The 24,088-nt window shown below is 49.9% G+C and overlaps 1 protein-coding gene and 1 long non-coding RNA gene across 4 annotated transcripts in view; one reads left to right on the top strand and one right to left on the bottom strand.

Moving 5' to 3' along the window:
* LOC106507496 overlaps positions 1-13,649 on the top strand; it is a 26,072-nt gene extending 12,423 nt beyond the window's left edge. For 2 of the 3 annotated variants that reach the window (XR_002344288.1, XR_002344290.1), the window contains exons 3-5: positions 3,285-3,406; positions 5,147-5,411; positions 11,785-11,840. This is a non-coding gene — a long non-coding RNA (uncharacterized LOC106507496). Of the gene's footprint in view, positions 1-3,284; positions 3,407-5,146; positions 5,412-11,784 lie in introns of all 3 variants that reach the window. The other variant, XR_002344289.1, reaches the window with a different exon arrangement.
* On the bottom strand, positions 6,724-24,088 carry ESYT1 (extended synaptotagmin 1). The gene is given in 32 exon segments (XM_003126262.4): positions 6,724-7,620; positions 7,811-7,860; positions 9,038-9,143; positions 9,222-9,353; positions 9,435-9,533; positions 9,636-9,784; positions 9,891-10,031; positions 12,258-12,344; positions 12,577-12,648; positions 12,916-13,011; positions 13,145-13,234; positions 13,342-13,390; positions 14,060-14,142; positions 14,294-14,470; positions 14,601-14,756; positions 15,305-15,342; positions 15,345-15,453; positions 17,502-17,588; positions 17,782-17,853; positions 18,083-18,175; positions 18,284-18,370; positions 18,499-18,547; positions 18,836-18,918; positions 19,025-19,201; positions 19,282-19,405; positions 20,885-20,940; positions 21,131-21,220; positions 21,330-21,402; positions 21,522-21,595; positions 21,700-21,834; positions 21,997-22,038; positions 23,591-24,088. Coding segments are annotated over 32 exon segments (3,300 nt in total). The 5' UTR covers positions 23,975-24,088; the 3' UTR covers positions 6,724-7,580.

Below are 24,088 nucleotides of genomic sequence, written 5' to 3'. Positions count from 1 at the left end.
GGAAGAGAAAGAAAAAAAGAAAAAAGAAAAGGAAGGGAGAAAGAGAAAAAGGGAGGCAGAGGGAGGGAAGAAGGGAAAGAAAGGAAGGAAGAAAAATTAATTGAAATATAGGAGTTCCCATTGTGGCAAAGTGGGTTAAGAATTCAACTGCTTTGGCTCAGGTCACTGCAGAGGCATGGGTTCCATTCCCACCCAGCACAGTGAGTTAAAGGATCCGGTGTTGCCACAGCTGTCATCCCTTGCCCGGGATTCAGTCCCTGGCCTGGGAATTTCCATATGCTATAGGTACGACCATAAAATAAGAAATTAAAAAGTTGAGGTATGTTTGACATTTAACGTTCCTTTATTTTCAGGTGTACAACATGACAATTTGATATTTGCATACATTGCAAAATGATCATCACAGTAAATCTAACATGTCACCATACTTAGAAAAATTGTATGATGAGAACTTTTAAGATCTGCTCTCATAATAACTTACAAACATACAATACAATATTATTAACTATAGTCACCAGGCTGTACATTACATGCCCAGGGTTTTTTTTCTGGCTGTGCCTGCAGCATGCCAAAGTTCCTAGGCCAGGAATCGAACCTGCACCATAGCAGCAAACCAAACCACTGCAGTGACAATGTCAGATACTTAACCCACTGTGCCACAAGAGGACTCCAGGATTTATTTATTTTATAACTGGAAGTGTGTACCTTTTGACACCCTTCACCCATTTCACTTACCCTCCATCACCTCCCTCTGGCCACTACCAATCTGTTTCTGTATTTGTGAACTTGGTTTTGTTGTTTTTTAGATTCCACATATAAGTGTGATCATAAGGTATTTGTTTAGCTCTGACTTACTTCAGTTACCGTAATGCCTGCGGGTTCCATCTATGCTGTCACAAATGGCAGGATCTCCTTTTTTTATGGCTGAATAATATTTCATTACACACACACACATCTTCTGTATCCATTCACCCCTGAATGGACACAGATTATTTTACATCCTGGCTATTGTAAATAGTGCTGCTATTGTAAATAGTGAACATTGGGGTGCATGTATCTTTCCCAATTAGTGTTTCTGTTTTCTTCAGAAAAATATCCAGAAGTGGAATTGCTGGACTGTATGGTGGTTCTGTTTTTAATTTGTTGTCGAGCAACCTCCATACTGTTTTCCATAGTGTCTGTACCAACTTACATCCTCATCAGCAGTGTAAAGAGTTCCCTTTTCTCCCCATCCTTGCCAACTCTTAGTTCTTATCTTTTTTTTTTTTTTTTCTCCTTCTTTTTAGGGCCGCATCTGTGGCATATGGAAGTTCCCAGGCTAAGGGTCAAATTAGAGCTACAGCTGCTGCCGGCCTATGCCACAGCCACAGCAATATGGGATCCCAGCTTTGTCTGTGACCTACACCATAGCTCACAGTGACACTGGATCCTCGACCCACTGAGCGAGGGTAGGAATGGAGCCCTCATCCTCATGGATGTTAGTTGGATTCATTTCGCTGTGCCACAACAGGAACTCCCTTATCTTTTTGATAAGTCATTCTAACAAGTACGAGGTCATATCTCATTGTGGTTTTGATTTACATTTCCCTGATGATTAGGGATGTTGAGCACTTTTCCTTGTGCGTATTGACCATCTTTGGAAAAATGTCTGTTCAGACCTGCCCGTTTTATTTTATTTTTGTCTTTTGTCATTTTTGGGGCTGCACCTTCAGCATATGGAGGTTCCCAGGCTGGGAATCTAATCAGAGCTATAGCCACCGGCCTACGCCGCAGCTGAGCCGCATCTGCAACCTACACCACAGCTCACGGCAACACCAGATCCTTAACCCACTGAGCGAGGTCAGGGATTTAACCTGCAACCTCGTGGTTCCTAGTTGGATTTGTTTCCCCTGTGCCACAATGGGAACTCTAAGATCTGCCCATTTAATTTAATTAATTTATTTATTTATAGATTTTCTTTTTTCTTTTTTTGTCTTTTTTTTGTCTTGGAGGTTCCCAGGCTAGGGGTCTAATCTGAGCTGTGTCTGCAACCTACACCACAGCTCAAGGCAACACCGGATCCTTAAACCACTGAGTGAGGCCAGGGATCGAACCCGCAACCTCATGTTCCTAGTCGGGATTCGTTAACCACTGAGCCACAATGGGAACTCCTAAGATCTGCCCATTTTAAAATTAGATTTTTTTTTTTTGCTCTTGAGTTGTATGAGTTCTTTACATATTTTGGATATAAATCCCTTATCAGATAAATGACTTGCAAATATTTTCTCACATTCAGTATGTCGATTATTTCTTTTGCTGTACAGACTTTTTTAGTTTGATGTAGTCCCACTTGTTTATTTTTGCTTTTGTTGCCTTTGCTTTTGGCGTTAGATTGGCTTTTAGTTGTTTTTCTTTTTTGGCCGCCCCTCGGTATACGGAGTTCCCAGGCCAGGTATCACATCAGAGCCGGGGATCAAACCTGCCTCCCAGCACTGCAGAGGCACCACTTATCCTGTTGCACCACAGCAGGACCTCCCTTTCAGTTCTTTAGGGTGGTCTTACCTTTACATTTTAGTAGTATCTTGTGCAGTGCTCCCTAATGTTATCTGGATTCTAGCCCAAAATTGGAAAATTGACAGGTGGGGTGATTGCTGCTAGAGAGGTGGCTTACGGACTTCACCGAGAAACAATAGTTGGTAAATTAGCAGTGAGAGAAGAGGCAAGAAAATCTGTAAAAGTAGGCAAAATTTTGGCCTTTAGTTGGCAAACAGTTTTTAAAATTATAATATCCAGCAGAGAATATGTGCTGGATTCTTGACACGGGGAATTCCGGCTTCTTTACTTTTAATGTACTCTTCTGTACTTTTTTTGTCTGCACCTGTGACATATGGAAGTTCCTGGACCAGGGGTAGAATCAGAACTGCAGCTGCTGGCCTCCACCACAGCCACAGCAACTCAGGATCTGAGCCTATATCTATGACTTACTACACAGTTCAGTTGGCAAAGAATTTTTTAAATTATACAACAGAGAATATAGGAAAACACATTTTTGTGTAATGCTGGTGAGAGTATGTAAAATTCATATGATCTTCTTAGATTGCACTTTGGAAGAGTATATTAAAAGTACAGAAGAGGGAGTTCCTGTTGTGGCTCAGCAAGTTAAGAATTTGACATAGTGTCCATGAGGATGCAGGTTCTCTCCCTGGCCGTGGACTGTGTTAAGTGAAAAAAGCAGATTATAGTATGACCTTAATTTATAAAATATGTATTCCTGTACTTACGTTAGCTTTTCCTTCTTGTGTTAGTGACCCATGGCTGTAAAAAAAAAAACCTGCTGCAGCTCCAGGCATCACATCTTCCCACCAGTGACTGAATTGGAAAGGAAGAGAGCAATGAGGGCTTTCTTCTGTTGACACTCCATCCCCAGGTAACATCCTCTTATGTCTTATTGCCCAGAGCTGGGTCACAGTCACTGAGTTGCTGCGGAGGCTGGGAAAGTGAATATCTAGTGAAGAGGATTGCGATTAATCCCTTGGCCACTAATTACACTGTCACTAGAATGCCCTGGGGTTCTTTATGTAGGGAAGAGGTGCAAATGGCTGTTGGACTGACAATTATGCTACTACACCCAGTTAACTACAGCCTGTTGTTTGGACCAATAAAGCCACATTCCAAGAGGGAAATCAGTGACAATGTACCCACAGTCATCTCTGCCTTTCTCTGCAAGAGGTAGGCGTGTCTTGTGTCAAAGGCCAGTTGTTGGAGAAATAACAAATTAGCATTTGTTATTTAAATTAGTTTATATGTGATTCATGGCCCTTAATTTGCTTCATCTTTGGAGTTCCCCGGTGGCTCTGAGAGTTAAGGGTCAGGTGTTGTCACTGCTGTGGCACATATTTGATCCCTGGTCCAGGAACTTCCACAGGCCACTGGTGCAGCCAAAAAAATTTTTTTGCTTCATCTTTGTGTAAGTGCAGCAATATACTGAATTGTGTCTCATCTTGTATTTAATATGTAGATCAATAACTCTTCCCTTATGTATCCTGAACTTGAAAAGGTTGGAAAAGAGTAGGAACCTTTCTGAGATGGGAGATGTTGTGTCATGTCCTTTAGTTTTCTGGAAATGTAATTACTTGGAAGTGATGAACTAGGTCAAGAGTGGCTCCTTAAAATCACCCACAGCAAGAGCCCTGGTCGTATTATCTGAAGCCAGCTAGAACAAGCAGCCCTGGGCTACTTGCCCCCTATTGAGTAATAACATAAGAGACTTATAAGTTCCAGAGTTCTCTTGTGGCCCAGCAGATTAAGGACCCTCGCTGGAGCGGCTTGGGTCGCTGCTGCCACTTGGGTTTGATCCCTGGACCAGGAACTTCCACAGGCCTCGGATGAGCCCCCCCCACTCCCCGAAAAAGAAAAATATAAGTTCCTCTGCTCCTGTGTATTGGGGCTTTCACCCCTTAAGTTTGTGGCTCTGGGGAAGGACAACAGGGACTTCTTGCTCATGGCTCTTAAGTTGATGGGCAGGAAGCAGAGATGGCAGAAAAACCAGCAGTGAGTATGAAGAAGTTACTGGGGAAAAAATAGCAGCTGAGTTAGTTAATAGCATAAAATTTAAATCCAGCTTTTGCTAATAAGGTGAATTTTGACAGGTCCTTGTGGAACTGAGTTTAGTTCGTTCCCCTGAGCCTTTCCTCTCCTCCCTGTGAACAGCATCCTAAAGTTCCAGAGAAAGTGCTAACCCACCCCCCCAGGCAGTTATGAAGTGTCCAAGTTCCTAGTCCAGTGATCCAGTTTTCAGCAGTTCACTCTTCCTTCATCCCACTCTTTCACGTGGTGTGAGAAGGGAAAGGGCACAGTGTCTACAGCTTGTGTTCCAGGAGGGGTCCCAAAAGGAGCAGAGTTCACGGTGAGGAACTCTGAGTATAAAATACTTCCCAGGTAACTGCCTAATGGGTGGGCCTTAAGCCTTTTCTTATGTGGCTGAACATGTCACTGACATCTGACTTGGTGCTGTGGCACAGAGCTTCCAAGTTCACCAGGTTTAGGTCTCCCATCCCTGGAAAACCCACAGGATAATGGTCAGCAGACAGGTGGCTGGGTTACAGATTTCATCACCCTGACTGGGGATGAATCTTACCAGAAACTCATCAGTGGCTAATTCATACAGGTCGCTTGACTGCCCTCAATGGAACCAACAACCTTGGCTGCAACCACAGGAGGTTCTGACCACCAACGAACCTGCCAAGATCTCTGAGGAAGACGCAGTGCCAGCTGGAGGGTACTCTGGTCCACCTGTGCCTTCCTCTCGTGGAGGAACAAGCAATTCAGGAAGCTGCACCACAGCCTGGCTCTGAGACTCCCAAGAACCAGAGGTGGTGATTCACCAAATTAGAATTACTCTGCACAGCTGCAACATAAGATCTTTGGAGAAGGTATGTGTTGACTTGATCAGAGGCACAAAGGAAAAGAATCTCCAAGGGAAAGGACTAGTTCAGGTGCCTACCAAGACTGAGAATAACTGCGAGGAAAACTCCCATGGTTCTTAGACTTGGGATCCTTTTCAGATGACAGTCCACAAGTGACTCAGAGACATACACAGTCCTGAGGTTGTTGAGCAGACTATTTGCATTAGTATTGAGTCAGAGACGAGGTTGAAGTCACCATTGCAGATGCATAAATCTTTTTTTTTGGGCCATGCTTGTGGCATGCAGAAGTTCTGGGGCCAGGGGCTAAACCCCTGCCGCTGCAGTGACAATACCAGATCCTTGACTCACTGAGCCAAGAGGGAACTCCTAAATCATCCTTTATATTTTTTTTGTCTTTTTTTTTTGTCTTTTTGTCTTTTTGTTGTTGTTGTTGTTGTTGCTATTTCTTGGGCCGCTCCCGCAGCATATGGAGGTTCCCAGGCTAGGGGTTGAATCAGAGCTGTAGCCACTGGCCTACGCCAGAGCCACAGCAACTCGGGATCCGAGCCACGTCTGCAACCTACACCACAGCTCACGGCAACGTGGGATCGTTAACCCACTGAGCAAGGGCAGGGACCGAACCCGCAACCTCTTGGTTCCTAGTCAGATTCGTTAACCACTGCGCCACGATGGGAACTCCTTTTTTTTTTTTTTTTTTTGTCTTTTTGTTGTTGTTGCTATTTCATCCTTTATATTTTTAACAACCAATTATCAATTTATTATAAACAGGAGTTCCCATCGTGGCTCAGTGGGTTAAGGATCCAATGTTGTCTCTGTGAGGATGCAGGTTTGATTCCTGGCCTTGCTTAGTGGGTTAAGGATCTGGAATTGCTGCAGGATGCAACCTCTGTTGCAGCTGCAGCTGGTTCAACCCCTGGCCTAGCAACTTCCACAGACTGCAGGTATGGCCATAAAAAAAGTAAATAAAAGTACAGAAGAATGCCCTGGTGGCCCAGGGGTTAGGACTTAGTTGCTGCAGCCCAGGTTCAGTCCCTGGTCTGGGAACTGAGATCCCACATCAAGCTGCTGCACACTGGGGCCAAATAAATAAATAAACTAGAGGTTCCCATGTGGCACAGCAGAGTAAGGATCCAGTGATGTGGACCACACAGGAAGTCCAAGGATCCAGTGTTGCTGCAGCTGTGGTGCAGGCTACAGCTGTGGTGTGGGTGCAGTCCCTGGCCTGGGGGAACTTCCACAGGCCAAGGCTGTGGCCAAAAAAAATAGAATAAACCGACATGATTTATGAACTGAATGAAGGCTTTTGACACTTGGAATCCAGCCTGTCATATTTATTCCCTGTCCTTAAGGAAAAGAACTACAGCTGGTTTGAGAATAATGTTTAATGTAAGATATAGTGGATTGGCAGAGTTGGTACAAAGCTAAGAGATTCAGTTCTCATCACTGAGTTAACAGCCTAGGCACCTGGACAAAAAATTGGCGCTGTCTCAAGTCCTCTAGAGCCCTCTGCAGAGCACCAGCTAAAGGCTCCAATCCAAGACTGATAAGGGCTACCTGAAGGCTTGGATGGAATCCAAGTGTTCCCAGAGTAAATCAAGAGACTGGCCTGCCCCCAGTCACCACAGCAGGTGTAATTTTCAGGACAGGCTTGAGGAAAGTGGGTGGAGAGCTAGACACAGGGTCTGGGTTGCTGTACATTTGCCAAGTGCAGTTGTCCCTCAGCTTGAGTGGTTAGCCTTTCCACTCTGCCACTGATGTGCTTACCCTCCCTGACTGCTCACAGTAGGGAAGATGGTGGCCATCCAATTAAAGAAAAAAGTCTTTCCAAAAGCTGTATTTGGCATAAGCTAATGCCACTGCTAGTGCTGCCAGTGGCCAGGCACAGACGCAGAAGGCCTGAGGAGCTGGGCAGGAAGAAGAATGTGCAGGCAGAGCAGGAAATAGCCAGCCCACATCCCTGCCCCAGGAGCCCAGAAGGATAAAGGCCGTGCAGTAAAGGGTAACATACGGTCCTCCTCTTTGGTCAGGCAAAGGCCTCAGCATGGGCCTGGGAGGTGAGAGGGCTGAGGGGTGCAGGCTCTGCTCTCAGGCCCCAGGCTTTAGGCTCATCACAAGGTGGTGATGCAGCAAGAGGCAAGGCAAAGAGACAGCAGTCAGGCTGGTAATCCCTGGCTCTTAGGAGCTGCCCTTGTCCTTGTCATCCATGAGGTCATACCTGTGAGAACAAGCAGAGGAGGCTCAGGTAGAAAGAAAACTTTTGTGTCCTCTCATAAATGAGACACGATCTGAGGACTCTTATACTTCAGAGGATCAGTAGTTCTCAGCTCAGGTTATGTCATTTTCCCCTCCTGTGACTGGGCTTTCTCTGAAGTATCCAGCCCCGTCGCAGCTCATCAGATACTCACCACTGGGCGGCTCCCTGGGAAAGGTCTATCTTGGCGAGGTCCAACTGCACCTGTGGTGGAGCATAGTAGGGGTGAGATGTTACTTTTTTTCCCCCTCACCTTTTAGAATGTTTTATTCAATTATAACACACATACAGAAAAGTGCACAGAAGCTACAGCTCACTGAATTTTCAGAAAGGAACACACTGCACACTCTCTTTCATCCAGGTCCTGAAATAGAGTGTTTCTAGCAGCCCGTGGCCACCTTGCCTCTCACCATCGCTACTGTCCGAAGGGTGAGATTTTAACACCTCGAAGCCCTCCTAATCCAGTTACATTTTTAGGAACTTACTTTATTAATACTTCAGTACAACCTAGGCCACGAAATCATGAGTGAAATCCTGTCTGCAAACGCTTAGGAACAGTGTCAAGTTGAGGCAAGTGAAGAGCACATGGACTGGCCCACTAGAGGGGCCCATAGCGCTCCAGGCCCGTGGAGGAGGCCAGGTTCCCAGTGTCCAGGCGTTAACTTTTTGTCTTTTTAGGGCCACACCCATGATATGGAGGAAATTCCCAGGCTAGGCATCGAACTAGAGCTGTAGCTGCCAGCCTACACCACAACCACAGCAACACAGAATCCAAGCCACATCTGCTACCTACACCACAGCTCACGGCAAAGCTGGATCCTTAACCCACTGAGCGAGGCCAGGGATCAAACGCATGTTCTCATGTATACAGGTTGGGTTCGTTAACCACTGAGCCATGATGGGAACTCCCAGGCGTTGCCTTTTTTTTTTTTTTTTTTTGGCTTTTCTAGGGCTGCTTCCCTCGGCATATGGAGGTTCCCAGGCTAGGGGTCTAATTGGAGCTGTAGCTGCCAGCCTATGCCAGAGCCACAGCAACTCAGGATCCAAGCTGAGTCTGCGACCTGCACCACAGCTCACAGCAATGCCAGATCCTTAACCCACTGAGCAAGGCCAGGGATCGAACCTGCAACCTCATGGTTCCTAGTTGGATTCGTTTACCACTGAGCCACGATGGGAACTCCAGGAACTCCCAGGTGTTCCTTTTGATATCTCCAAAGACCACGTCCCATCCTCACACCTTCCTGATCCCAAACTAGTGCAGAGGTAATCAGGTCACCTCTAAAGTAGTGTCACGGGGGTGCTTCCTTCCTAGCAGAGACTACAAGCCTTGCCACTGGCAGCTTCTAACTCTACCTTGGCCCTGCCCTCCCTGCCCTCTTACCTTCCCCAGCAGCTCACGCTCTCTTGACATGAAGGAGGAACTGGACTTCACAGAGACATCCAGCTTTCGCCGGAGGGCCTCATCCAGGGGCAGTTCCCACTCAAACCTGGGGAGGGACTGGGCGTTAGGGGCAGGGGTCCTTCCTGAACCTGCCATCTCCCCGCCTGAAGGCCCACTGACTGACCGTTCGTTGAATTCAGGATTTAGGGTCCTCTTCTTCTGTGAGGTCTTCCTCTTGGTGCCCCGGTTCTTGTCTGGCAGTAGCAACAGTGACACGTAGGGGTCGGGAGGATCGCGTCCATTCTGTCGAAGGGCCCTGCCACGGGAGGAAGGGGTGACGAGGCAGCCCCAGGGGAGGCATGTGGAGAAGCCCAGGATGGGGCAGACAGCGTCTCACCGGCAGCTGTGGACCATGCTGACCAGCTTTCGTTCTTCACTGTAGTACCAAACAGTCAGTTTCACTTGGCCCAGAGGCCCGGCTGGAGCCTCTTGGGGACTGTGGAGAGATGGAGACGGGCTGGGAGGAGGCGGCGCCTCGGGAGCCGGCAGCTTCTCCCTCATAGCCCTACTGCATCCCATCTTTCTGCCGCCGCTTTACCTGTCCCCGTGCGTGAGGCGCTGCCGGAGTTCGGGGGCTGAGGAGGTGACGTGAGGGAGTCCCCCCCAGAGCTCTGGTTCTTCACTCAGAGACGAGGAGCTGTGACTATGGCTGTGAGCTTCCACCCCTGAGTGCTGGGACACCAGGATCTAGGCGGGCAGGAGAGGTGTGAGCTTCGAAGAGTCCAGCTCCCGGGTAGCAGCACCCAGGCTTCTGCTCCCACCCTCCCCCGCCTGCCCAGGGCCCGGGACTCACCCCCAGCTGTGCTCTCAGTAGCACCTGCCCTTGACCACTGCTGAGCGTAAACCAGCGGTCTAAGCAGAGCCGGTCAGCCACAAGGAGCTCGGAGAGGGGCAGGGACAACGAGCCCAGCACACCAGTCCCCTCGCCCCGAACCTGTGGAGCAATAGGACGGCCATCAAGGAGAAGTGCATGAATCCTAGCTTTCCAGGTCCAAATGCATAGATGGTTTTGGCAAGAGACTCCCCTTCGTGAAGGGCAGGGAAGCCGTGGTCCCAGTCGTTGCTGGTCCCACTTCCCTGCTTCCCTTCCTCTCTAACCCGGAGTAGACTATACTATCTACTTCCTAAGCTTTCACAAATTATCCTGCACAGGCTGGAGAAAAGAACAGTTACAATGGGATTAAATTATTCGCTGCCCATCCTGCCCTCATGTCTATACTCCAGATGTAATGACCTTTAAATCCTTCCCATTTTCTTTGTTCTAGCATAATTCTTTTTCCTTCTTGATTTCTTTTTCAGCTGCACCCGCAGCATATGGAAGTTCCAGGGCCAGGGATCAAATCCGAGCTGCAGCTGCAACCTACACCACAGTTGTGGCAATACCAAATCCTTGACCCACTGCGCCAGGCTGAGGATGGAACGAACCCTCACCACCGCAGAGACAATGCTGGATCCTTAACCTGCTGTCCCACAGCCGGAACTCCTAGCATAATTCTAACTAATCATGCCTATAGCTCAATTTCATAATTTGCCAACTTCAGCATGTACGGACTCCCTGTTATGTAAGATGACGAATTGAGCTCATTTACATCTCTGCCTCTGCCAGTGTTAATAGTCACATTATTTTAAATTCTATTGGTTTCTATTCATGGAATTCTCCACTGACTGTTTTATCAACTTAGGATGGTATTTCTTGCCTCCTCACTCCAAAGAGGAGGTTGGTGCTATGTTACCTTTCCCCAGCCTCTCCCTACCTCCCACACCGGCTTCACTTTTCCTTTACCCTTCCACCCACTGAGATCACTCCCATCATCAGTGACCTCCTAGTTTTCAAAGTCAGGGAATAAGTTTTCGTCATCTAATTTTACCTTTTCAGCAACAGTGGGCCACTACCAATGTTGAAACTTTTGAAACCCTCTTCTTTTGGCCTTTGGAACCCACCCTGTCTGATTGGTTTCCACTGAGCCATGACAGAAACTGTCCCTGTCTTTTCACTCTACACACGCCCTGCGAGATCTCCCTCACACTCGTGACTACAGCTGCTACCTGGTGCTTGTTCACGATGCTCAAACAAGAGCGAGAGGGAGAACACCATAACGGACCATATGTCTACCTTTTGGACGCCTGTCTCCCCTTGGACAGCCCTCAGATATTGCAAATTCAAAAACTGCACTGTGGAGTTCCTGTTCTGGCTCAGCAGGTTATGAGCCCGACTAGCATTCATAAGGATGCAGGTTTGATCCCTGCCTCACTCAGTGGGTTTAAGGATCCAGCATTGTCCTGAGCTGTGGCATAGGCTGCAGACATGGCTCAGATCTGGCATTGCTGTGGCTGTGGTGTAGGATGGCAGCTGCAGCTCCGATTTAACCCCTAGCCTGGGAACCTCCATATGCCTCACATGCTGCCCAAAAAAGCAAAAATAAAAACAAAAAAAAAATCCCTTGCCACGGTAGTGGCCTAAGCTGCAGCAGTGACCCAAGCTACAATGGTGACAACACCAGATCCTTAATGGATAGGCCACCAGGGAACTCCCACAATTCAAATTCTTAGCATAATTTTTTAAGAGCTCCTGTGATCTTGTTCCTGCCTGCCTCCCTGAAGAGAGTTTTCCTATTCTTTTCTTGGTCAGGGCCTATTTACCACCCCCCACCCCACCCCCAGCTTCTTTCTTTTTTTTTTTCCTGCAGGTGAGGCATCTTGAAGTTCCCAGGCAAAGGGTGAATCAGAGCTGCAGCTGATGCCTACATGGTAGCCACAGCAACACCAGATCCCAGTCACGTCTGCAACCTACACCACAGCTCACAGCAATGCTGGATCCTTAACCCCCTGAACGGGGTCAGAGATCCAAACCTGTGTCCTAATGGATAAACAGATGGGTTCATTACTGCTGAGCCACAATGGGAACTCTGGGGCCAATTTACCCTTAAGCTAATGATGTCTTTCTTACTACCCACCTCACTTTTCCTTTGAGTTAAAACCTTTCTTTCCCCACACTGGTTATCAGTGTGAAGTATTTTCTAGTTATTTTTCTCTTATAAGAAGAGTTCCAAAAAGATAAGAACTACATCCTTTATCTCTGCATGACCTGTGCCTGGTTCAGGGCCTGGCCTGTGACACTTTGCAGCATCTGCAAAATGTCTGCAGAACAAGTTTATAGTACCTGCAACTCCAGGCTCTCGATGTTTGGTTTCCTGATGAGAAAGGAGGCACTCTCATCCCAGATGGGGGCTGATGTTTGGGGAACAGTCTGGTGGAGATGAGGGGTATGGTCAGTGCTTGAAACTTTCTCCTCTACTCCTCTCACCCCTCCCATTCTATTTTCCTTTTCTTTTTTGGCCATGCCCATGTCATGTAAAAGTTCCCAGGCCAGAGATCGAACCTGCACCACAGCAGTGACCTGAGCCACCACAGTGACAATACCAATCCTCAAGGGCATGCCTCATTCCTCCCATTCTTAATCCTGCAACATTTTCTAATACCTTAGTTTTATGAGAAGTTTCTCCCACAGCAAGAGTAGCATAAGGGCTGGGAGGCTTGGTACCTTTTCGAAGCTGGCAAGAGAGCATTAGTCTTAAATTAGACCAGTTAGGCAGATCCCCCCACCCCTCACAAATTGCATCCGCCGCCAGGGGCCCATGTTCCCATTAGCACTTGACAGTCACTACCCTCCTGGCTTTGGACAAATAATCCTTCCCAGCCCGGTACCTCCTGGAGAGAGGAATTTGTAATTTACTATTCCAAATACACTAGAGGCATCCAAACCTGAGGGAGGCGGAAGAAGGGCCAGGGAGCTATGGGGTGTGGGGAGCAGATCTCACCGGCAGGTCCTCAGCCCGCTCCAGGTAGACGGAGAGCAGGGCCGCTGCCAGCTCTGCACTCTTCTGAGTCTGGATCAAACTGTTCACCTGCAGCACCTGGGGTGGGACACACAGGAGCTGGGGAGTGGTTACTGACACTCTGGGGCCAGGCATGTGCCTTAAAAGCTGATAGATTTCACCTTGACCCATCCAGGGTTCCTTTTGTCCTCGCACATGCTTCCTTACTTACCTCCTCTAGCTCAGCAGCAGTGGGACGGGGCGTAAGACGCTCCAGACGCAAGTGCAGGCGACCAGATGGGACATCCTCCAGGGTCAGCCACTGTGGAAGCAGGCAGGGTTAAGACTTGGGGGTATGGAGACAGGGACTATGAGAATGAGACATGCATCAAAATCAGGAGGGATTGTCAATTCTAATTCCATGCTCACCTCATCAAGGAAACCACTGTTTAGGACTGTGGTGAGGCTTACTTTGCACCTGTAGAAGATTAAAATTAAGGTCTATATATGGAGTTCCCTGGTGGCCTAGCAGTTGAAAATCTGGCATTGTCACTGGTGTGACATAGGTTCTATTCCTGGCCGGGGGAACTTGTGCATGCTGCAGGCGTGGCCAATAAAGTAAAATTAATGAGAATTATGTCTAGATACTTATATTGTAACAGAACGAAGTGTGGGGAAAAAAAATGTATACATGTAAGTGTATCTTGGCCCCCATGCTGTACAGTGGAAAAATAAATACATTTAAAAAAAATTAAGGTCTGTGGTCAAGGGCTAAGTCTCCCTCTTTTTTTTTTTTTTTTTTTTCCCTTTGGTCTTTTTGCCTTTTCTAGGGCCGCTCCCATGGCATATGGAGGTTCCCAGGCTAGGGGTCCAATCAGAGCCGTAGCCACAGGACTACGCCAGAGCCACAGCAAAGTGGGATCCAAGCCACATCTGCAACCTACGCCACAGCTCATGGCAACGCTGGATCCCCGACTCACTGAGCGAGGCCAGGGATCGAACCCACATCATGTGTACTTGTCGGATTCATTTCCGCTGAGCCACAACAGGAGCTCCAAGAGCCAAGTCTCTTATCTCCACAAAGCCAGACTTCCATGGTCTACTGAGGCCCAGGCCATCTTTTCCCACTGGACTCCCATCTTCTCACCTGCCCAGAAAGTCATCCTTGTCCAGGTCCTTGTCAAAAACCTCAGCCTCTAGCTCTTGGCCTGGAATTGATGTGACGATCACCTAGTGGAAGAAATAGTGGGATCCTTTTCTTCTCCAAATGACTGGACTCCCTACCCCGCAATCAGCTGAACCCTGGAGGGTTTCTGGACCACTTGCAGAGCTGGGGAAGAATGGAGCAGGACTGGGAGGGGTCCTACCCCTCAATTCTGACCTCAAAGACCTCATTCCAGTGGGGATTGAGATCTTCCCGAATGACACGGCTCCGGAAGCTTCGTCCTGCCAGCTTTAGTTTGACATAGGGGTCTGATTTGCCCTTCACCAATCCCCCCAAGAAACGGTCTTTGGCAATCAGGTCCTGGGCCTCTAATACATGAATCCGAAGCACATTCTGCAAAAGGGACAGATGAGAGTAACAGATAGCAGTCAAAGAGAGAAACCTGTCAGACCCAGCCCTGAAACAGGCTTTGCACACTTAGGGTGGGCAAACAGACTCCAGCCCATTCCAGATAGAGACTCACCTCTGTCCCGAAGTTACTGTCAGGAGTCGTGTGAGAGGGTCGAGGTGGGGTATCCACACTGCTGCCTGTCTGGGGGCTCTCGTTGTCCAGGTCCCAAGCCTCAGGAGTACCAGGCCCAGCAGGGAAGCGCACTTCTGAGGAGTCCAAGTACAAGAGCTGGGAAGAGGAGTGTGGTTGTCAAAAAAAGCTGTGCATTTAGCCGCCAGCAGGCAAGGTATGTGGGAGCTGGGGGACACAGCGGGGGCTCTGACAGGGAAACCAGGTCCCTGCCTTGGCTGGCCTTAGCTCTAGAAGGTTCCCTCCCTGCTCACTCACATATCTCTTCCCCCAGTTAAATCAACAAACGTTGTTGTTTGCCTGCTAGATGCTTCCACTAGCTCATTTCATCTTAGAGGATTCCCTTCCATTTTTAAGCTACATCTGAGGCATATGGAAGTTTCTAGGCTAGGGGTTGAATCAGAACTGCAGCTGCCAGTTTACACCACAGCAATGCCTGATGTGAGCCATGTCTGCGACCTACACCACAGCTCACGGCAACACTGGATCCTTAACCCACTGAGTGAGGCCAGGGATTGACCCGCATCCTCATGGATACTTGGGTTTGTAACTCGTTGAGCCACAACAGGAACTCCCCTTTTCTTACTCTTAATACCGAGGAATCCACAAGGCCCTTCCCACCCACCGCACTTTCTCCAACTCCATACCCTCATCACAAGTTTCATGTAGAGCCGGGAGTTGGGCCAGAGCTGCTGAGCTGGAACCACTGGTCCAGGGTGAGTTCAGGAGCAGTCAGCAGGCGAGCCAGAGGCAGGGTCAGTGCCCCTAAAGTCAGGGCCCTGGAATCATCCTTCACCTACAGGCATAGGAGGAGGAGACGGAGTGAGAGGTTAGAGAAAAGGGAGGCAGACTGGGGAAATGATAACACGGCTGCCACTTCATTCTCTCTGTGCCAACAGTAAACCTTCCGCTCTACCCCAGCCATCCATTTCCAGTCCTCTGCCTACTCCATAGTCCCTTCCTCCTTGCTCTTTCTGGGCCCGTTAGCTGGAAAGTTCTCCTTCTGCTCCTCTCTGCTTATTTAAATCCCACTGATCCTTCAAGGTCCCCTGAAAAATCCTACTTCCTTCACTAAGTCTCTCTAGTTACTCCAGCCTCTGTGCCTTTCTCTGGCCATTCTTAGCACCTACTATGGGTATCTTATCCCACTGTTAATGTTTAATTGTTCTTAGATGGCTTAATATATGCTCGTCTCCTCTGTGAAACTAGCCAGTAAGCTTTTGTGAAAAAGCAGATACTGTGTTTTTATGCTTTTTCTATGACCTCAAGTGCCAGGTGTCTAATAGGTGCTCAGTATGTTCTTTCAAAAAACAATTTTATTGAGACGTAATTTACATACTATAAAAATCACTGTTTTTTAAAATCTTTTTAGAGCCTCACTCGCAGCATATGGAAGTTCCCAGGCTAGGGGTCAAGTAGGAGCTGCAGCTGCCAGCCTACACCACAGCCACCGCAACTCGGGATCTGAGCTGCATCTGTGACCTACACCACAGCTCGGATTCTTTTTTTTTTTTTTTTTTTTTTTTTTTTTTTTTTTTTTTTTTTTTTTGGCTCTCCGCATATGGAGTTCCAGGCTAGGGTGAATCGAGCTGTAGCCACGCCTACGCCAGAGCCACGCACCGGATCCAGCCCGCTGCACCTACCCACAGCCACCCGCCAATCTCCCACTGAGCGGCAACCGACCCGCCCCTGCATCTGTTACCACGCACCTGACACTCCACAGCTCGGATTCTTAACCCACTGAGCAAGGCCAGAAATAAAACCCACATCCTCGTGGATACTAGTTGGGTTTGTGAACTGCTGAGCCAAGATGGGAACTCCCGAAAATCACTTTAATTTTTTTTTTAATTGCTGCACCTGTGGCACATGGCAGTTCCCAGGCTAGGGGTTGAATTGGAGCTACAGGTGCTTACCTGTGTCATAGTCACAGCAACACTAAATCCAAGCCACATCTGAGACCTACACCACAGCTTGTGGTAATGCCAGATCCTTAACCTACTGAGTGAGACCAGGATCGAACCCAAATCCTCATGGGTACTAGTCATGTTCTTAACCCACTGAACCACAATGAGAACTCCAAAAATCACTCGTTTTAAGTGTACCATTCTCACTTATAAAAATTATTTTAGTAGTTCCTGTTGTGGCTCAGTGGAAATGAATCTGACTAGTATCCATGAAGACCAAGGTTTGATCGCTGGCCTCCATCAGTGGGTGGAGGATCCGGCATTGCCGTGAGCTGTGGTGTAGGTCACAGATGAGGCTCGGATCCCGAGATACTATGGCTGGCTGTGGTGTAGGCCAGCAGCTGTAGCTCTGATTTGGCCCCTAGCCTGGGAACTTCCATATGCTCCAAGTGCTGTCCTAAAGAGGGAAAAAAAAAAAAAAAAAATTCTAGAGATAGGTGGGGAACAGTGGAGAAGGGAGGAGGTGGAGAGTCTGGGTACAGATGGATTGAAAATAGAGATCAGGGAGTTCCCATCGTGGCGCAGTGGTTAACGAATCCAACTAGGAACCATGAGGTTGCAGGTTTGATCCCTGGCCTTGCTCAGTGGGCTGATGATCCGTCGTTGCTGTGAGCTGTGGTGTAGGCCGCAGATGCGGCTCGGATCCCGCGTTGCTGTGGCTCTTGCGTAGGCCAGCAGCTACAGCTTGGAGTAGATGTCTAGCCTGGGAACCTCCATATGCCACGGGAGTGGCCCAAGAAATGGCAGAAAGACCAAAAAAAAAAAAAAAAAAAAAAAAAAAAAAAAGAGAGATCAAAGGAGAAGATGGAGAGGAGAAATGGTACAGATCTGGGGAGACAGAATAGGGTATCCAGAAAGGGGTGACAGGTGATTCTCTCACCTGCACATCGAGCTCCTGGCTTCGAGGGTCTTGCAGGAAGAACCGGAAGGCCTCCTCCCACACGGGGCTGTTGGTGCTGTAGACGGCCTGGAGACGTGCAGGACGGGATCAAAGGTGCGTGCCACACACACGACCAGTCCTGTGTCTCCAGAAAACTCTTGCCCTTGCAGGCATTCTAAAGGGAAGACTTCATCCCAAGAAGAGTCCTCCCTCCACCTGGCTGCCCCCGCCCCCACCCCGCCCCCCATGACACCTTCCACAGTGATGTCCTAGCCCTCACCTTGCTCTCCTGGGTCACATCCTGAACTGACAGCTGTACCATGGGGTTGGGCTCCTTGTTCCCCTTCTTCAGCTGTAGGGAATAAAATTCAGAAGTCACCACCTTGGTTGTTGTGTTGCTATTTCAGTGACAGAAGTTGGGCTCTCAGCAGACTCCTTCCCGCAGGTGACTCTGATCCCCTCCTTGGAACCCGTGTGTTCCATGTTGTTGCTTCTGGAGCAGAGTGGGCAGGGACACGGGAGGGTGTGAGAATGCTGCGCCCACGGCTTCCTGTTCACTCGCCCTCAGAAGTCACACTCACAGGAAGATCCTGGGCCCGATCCAGATAGACAACTAAGATGGCAGCTGATGGGGGTTCCGGTCGGGAGGAGACTCCTCGGTTCCACTGTAGAATCTGGCAGTGGGGGGTCGTAGTCAGACCTTCATCCTGCCAGCCCCCCATACTTCTAGCTACCTACCCCCCCGCCCCCCCCACTAGCTTCCTGTTTTCCATATTGGTTACCTGCTCCAGTTTTTCTGCATCAGGCAAAAGTGAGAGCCATTCTAGCCGTAGGTGAACTTGGCCTTGCCCGCCTTGTAGAGGGAACCACTGGAGGGAGAAGAAGAAGAAAGTGAGGTACAGCAGGGATCAGATACCTACCCAGCTGCTTCCCTTCCAAAGGAGCAATCACGGTCTACCCAGTGGGGGCCACCCCCCTCACCTTCCTCTCAACTTACTTCATCCATCACTGCAGCCTGCAATACCTTCCCTACATCCAGCTTCATTCTGGGGGTGGGGGTGGTGAAGATGGCAGTGAAAGGGAAAAGAGGGCAGTGTTGTAATTAGCAGCATGTTATTCATTGGCCCTCTACGCACCCACCCAGAAATAACTGGCAGCTCTCTCCCCTTCTTACATTCAGGAGGTATTTAAGTGCATGTGCATGGTGGGGATGAGGGGTGGGGAGTTTGGGGAGGAAAATGATCCATGATTCCCAGGCCTGGAAAAGGACTATAATTACCTCTGGGAACTTGGTGGCCCTGGGGCTTTAGAATCCTAATCAGGCAGAGTCTCACCTGCCCAGAAAGTCATCTTTGTCTGGATCCTTGTCAAACACTTCCACCTCAATCTCCTGCCCTGGGACCTCATGCACCATCACCTGAAGAACACAGAGGGCTAAGCGTCTGCAGGTGTGAGGATCATCCAATCAGTATCTTCCCTCAAAACCTCCCAGAGCCTCCAGCCCCTCTCCTTGGCTCTCCCACCTCATAAGTCTCTCCCCACTGGGGGTTGAGTTCCTCATCGATGACACGACTGCAGAAAGCCTGGGTACCCACTCGCACGAGTGCATAGGGGTCTGACTTGCCCTCAATCAAGCCCTTTACATATTTGTCCTTGGAGCTCAGTCCTCGTGCAGCCAGCAGGTGAACCCGAATAATACCCTGAAGGTGGGAATCAGTGAGAAATTAAAGATTCAGCACAGGGTTCCTGAGAAAAGGCTCTAATAGGAGAGAGACCATACCCTGGGAAGAGGGGAACGCAACTGGGCCACGTCTTGAAGGTCAGGCACAAGGGGCACCAATAATCGGTTGGGTAACACAAGGAAGGCAGCGATGGAATCCATGATCATGGTGTCAGAGAGGGAGCTGAATGGAGAATTGGAAAAGGAGGTGAGTATGGCCCCAACTTTCAATCTCCCCCCACCTGCAACTAAGTTTCCCACAACCAAGAGAGACCCAAAGCTAGAGGGGTCTTTTTTTTTTTTTTTTTTTTTCCTTTTCCCTATTGGGAAGTCCTTTCTTTTTCTTTTCTATTAACATTTCAGAGTGTACGCTCAATTAAATGCTGCTCCTCCATGTCTAGAATTGAAAGGAAAAGTGGCCAGAGACCAGACTTCATATTTTACCTCTCATTACTCTTTATTTTTCTTTAGCTGTGACAGGCAGCATTCTAACCACTAGACCACCAAGGGAACTCCCTCAGTCTTCTTCTAATGTGATGTTAATGCTGTTTAACTCCTGTTCCTTGTTTTTTTTTTTTTTTTTTTTTTTTTTTCTTTTTTTCGGGCTGCACTTACAGCATATGGAAGTTCCCAGGCTAGGGGTCGAATCAGAGCTGCAGCTGCCAGTTACAGCACAGCAACACCAGATCTGAGCTTCGTTTGTGGCCTAGGCCACAGCTCGAGGAAACACTAGATCCTTAAACCATTGAACGAGGCCAGGGATGGAACCAGCATCCTCATGGATACTAGTCGGGTTCCTTATTGCTGAGCCACAACGGGAACTCCGGGAAGCTGTCTCTTAAAAATACGTTTTTGCTACTATTCTACTCTAATTCCCCACCTGCTGCTCTTTCCCTTCCTCAATGCTATCCCAGCTCTTCTTTCTCCCTTTGCCCCTGCCGAGGCATCTGAAGCCCTCTTCACTCTCTACCTTGGTCCTCCCATAGAAACAAAAAATCGGAGTTCCCGTCGTGGCGCAGTGGTTAACGAATCCGACTAGGAACCATGAGGTTGTGGGTTCGATCTCTACCCTTGCTCAGTGGGTCAAGGTTCCGGCGTTGCCATGAGCTGTGGTGTAAGTCGCAGACGCGGCTCGGATCCTGTGTTGCTGTGGCCCTGGCGTAGGCTGGCAGCTACAGCTCCGATTCGACCCCTAGCCTGGGAACCTCCATATGCCACAGTGCGGCCCTAGAAAAAGGCAAAAAGACAAAAAAAAACCAAAAAATCACAGTATAAGACTTTTCATGGAGTTCCTGTCGTGGCTCAGCGGAAATGAACCAGACTAGTATCCATGAGGATGCAGGTTCAATACCTGGCCTCGCTCAGTGGGTTAAGGATCCAGCATTGCAAAGAGCTGTGGTGTAGGTTGCAGATGTGGCTCGGATCGCACATTGCTGTGGTGTAGGCCAGAGGCTACAACTCTGATTGGACCCCTAGCCTAGGAGCCTCCGTATGCTGTGGGTTTGGCCCTAAAAAGACACACAAAAGAGGACTTTTCTGGAGTGTCTCATCTCCCCAACTAGGGTCAAGGCTCCTGGAGGACACCAGCTGCATCTTTTCCTGCTCGGTATCCCTTAAACCTCCAAGCCAGGAACACCTGGAACCCTTAGCAGGTGCTTGATACCTGAGTCCTGGGATATCCAGGAGGTTGGTCATCCCCGTCCAGTTAATATCTAGGGTCTGGAAGCACAGAGCAGAGGGATCAGGACAGAGCCCATGGCGGCAGGGTCACACTCATCCAACAGTTGCCACTCCCCTCGGCCTGCTTCTCAATTCCCCACCCCCCCATTCCCCATGGCTGGCCACCCTCGCCCTCCCAATCCTCTTTGCTTCCTCCACTTCCCTACCCCTCCTCAATGGTTTCCCTTACCGGCCGCCGGATAAAGAACATCGACACAGCCCCCACAATAGGAAGGTCCCCAATGAGTGGTTCAAGAATCACCCGTAAGACACCATGTAGCTGGGGCAGGAAGAGAAGAGCAAAGCCTTTTCTCAGACAAGGCTTTCTTTCCCTCCCAGACCTCTGCAGGCTTTTCCAATCTCCCAAAGGCCCCTGATATCTGGCCCACCTGCATGCCCTTGACTCCTGCTTTGCAGAAATATTTCTTCACTTCCACATCAATCTGTACATCACCTACATAGCTGGGAGTTGGGGAGGAAGAGAACAGAGAGGGTTACCACTAGGCTGAATGAGGGTAAGGAGAGTGAAGCAGTCAGAGGGACCAGGAAGGGGAAGCGGGAAGAGTGGGGAAGGGCACTACCTGATGTTCAAGTCCAGCAGGATCTGCTCTTTTCTCTGACCAGGGTGAACTTTGACTCCAAGGATGCGCAGTGGCTGGAGAGAGATGAAGGCTTGGGAGGGGAGGGAAAGGGAGGAGTCCCTCAGGCCCTCTGGGCCACCCATCTCCCCTGTCCCATCTCTCCTTCCTACACACGTACCTTTTCACCCAGTTCCACTCGTGTAAATGTAAATGTCTGCAAGTGGGGGTTGGATCCTCGAACAGCTGGGGCCACAGTTTCAGCCAAAAGCTTCTCCATATACTGGCCCAGGAAGGGCCAGACCTGAGCCACAATCTGGGAGGAAAGGAAGCAGATCATAGAAAAGCCCAGTCTTCCCCCCTAAAGGCATGTTCCTTCAGAATCCTCCCCACAGGGAGGCCAGAATTAAAGTGTGCATGCATGGCTGGGTCTGGCAAGAGAAGTTGAAAAACAAAGACCAAGATAATCAGCCCTCACCTTATTTAGCCACTCGGCCTTTTCCACATCTGGGAAGCTGACCTGGAAGTGGAGAAAACGGAGACGGTGATAAGCACACCCTCTGCCACTGGTTTCCTACTAAGATGTGGGGTAGGATGTCCACTAAAGAAACCTAAGTTTGAGAGGGTCTCCTCACACCCCGGGGTTGTGGGAGAGGGGCTGAGATGTTCTGGGAATTCATCCCTCCTCAGAGTTGGGGGCGCTGAGGTCTCTGACAAAGAGAGCTGACAGGGTGTAAGCCACACGGCTCAGGGATGCGAAATAATGACAGCTGCTGGGGCAGAGAGGAGGAGGGAAGAGAAGGGCACATTCTTTTGGGAAGGGGAGGTCCTGACAAATCAGTCTGAGGAGGAAATCCTGGGATTAGTTAAGTCCTGGTTCCTTTTACCAGCCTTCCCTCTGCCCCTGGGATCAGGCTTCTCTACCAAGAAGGTGAAGCAGGAAGCCGCTCCTGAGCTAGGGAGGGGCCAGAATAGCTATTAGGCCCAGGCTGGTGTTTTCTTTCTTTTTAATCAGTGGGACTCCTTTAAGGGAAGGAAAGACACCTGTGCTTGGGGGGGGCAGAGAAGGCGTAGTTTCTTTAGGAGGAAGATTCCTTTCCATGATGAGGAGGAGGAACAGAGACCGTTGCTGCCTGGGCTACAAGTCCTGTGGGACCATTTCTCCCGAGTCCAGGGTCTGGGAAGCTTGACTCTCTCTGCCTAGTGTCAACTTTGATTCCCCCTAGAGTGGCACTTCTGCTGGGAGGAGCAGGAAGGGAGGGCCGGGGAGGGGCCAGGTAACGGCTCGGCCTCTGCAAGGCCTGAGCCATCTGAGTTCCTCACCACGAGATAGGGGGTTGTAGGAATAGGGTCCTGGCCCCAACCAAACAAGCCAAGCGCAGCCCAGTCCGGAAAAGGGTGGGGCCGGGGCGGTGGAGTGTGGGTAGCGGGCACTGCAGCAGTCGCATTACCCTCCCCCCCAGCACCCCGCCCTTTGTCCAGCAGCCGCCTCCGCTGCGCTGCGGCCAGGCCGCCTAAGGCTGGAAGACGAGGGCCTTAGGGTGCGTCCAGGTGCGGGGGGCCTCGACGGGGCAATGCTCCCGGGATACCCGAGGACAAGAGCGGGAAAGGGAGAACAACCTTATCGGCTTAAATAGGTTAAAAGAAAAAAAAAAAAATCTTGGGGAAGACAGGAAAGATGAGGGCACCCTCTGAGCGGGACTGGGGATGCCCAAGAGTGAGTGGCACCAGAAACGAGGAGGGGCCTTTGAGCGGCTTGGTTGAGGGAAGAGCCACGGCTGAGACGGGCTCCCCAGATGTTATTACTGCTCTTGCCCAAGCGTAGAGGAAGAAGTCTTGATTCCATGAAAGAATCGGGATCCGGGCGTGCGGAAAGGGGGAGGGGGGATAATGAACAGTAGGTCCCAAGAGTGGCGCGTCCCAGAAGGCAGGCGGTTAGCGGGCCACAGGGGAAAGTCTGGGGCCCATCAACCCAAGGTGGGAAGCTGACTTTAGGGATAGGCAGGAAGAGCCCTAGGACTGAGGGGCCAAAGGGGGTTATGCTGCACCGAGGACTGAGGGTGGTCGCTCACCCAGGCAGGTAGCTCTCGCTGGCTCATGTAAAGAGTTTTCGCCGTGAGCCGCTCCTCATCCTCCAGGAGCTGCTGCGCTACTCGAAGGCTCCGTTCTTTCTCCTCGCGGACCCGGCGCCAGCCCAGGTAGAGGGCGAGGCCGAAGAGCACGAAACCCACGCTGAGTCCCATGGCCCCGGCTAGGTACACCGGCACCAGCACCAGCAACCGCCGCCCGAAGGAAGTCAGCACAGCCAGGGCCTCACCCGCCGCGCCTGGTCCAGCAGGTTGGTTCCCAGAACTCTGGTCCGGCTTTGTGGGAGCAACGGGGGGCTGGTCAGGGGGGTCGGAGGGAGCGTAGGGTTGGTCCACGGGACTGGAGCGGTCTCCAGGAGAGCGCTCCATGGTGCCGCCTCTGGGAGGACACGCCCGGCCCAGAGACCGACTAGAGGTTGCCTAGCCTTGCGACCAGCTCCCCTCTTACGAACCAAAAACCCCAGAATGGGGGAGGGGACTTAA

Source organism: Sus scrofa, chromosome 5 (assembly GCF_000003025.6).
Source record: "Sus scrofa isolate TJ Tabasco breed Duroc chromosome 5, Sscrofa11.1, whole genome shotgun sequence".
Taxonomy (NCBI): domain Eukaryota; kingdom Metazoa; phylum Chordata; class Mammalia; order Artiodactyla; family Suidae; genus Sus; species Sus scrofa.
Note: the sequence above shows the minus strand (reverse complement) of the source record. Positions and strands in the feature narration are given on the sequence as shown.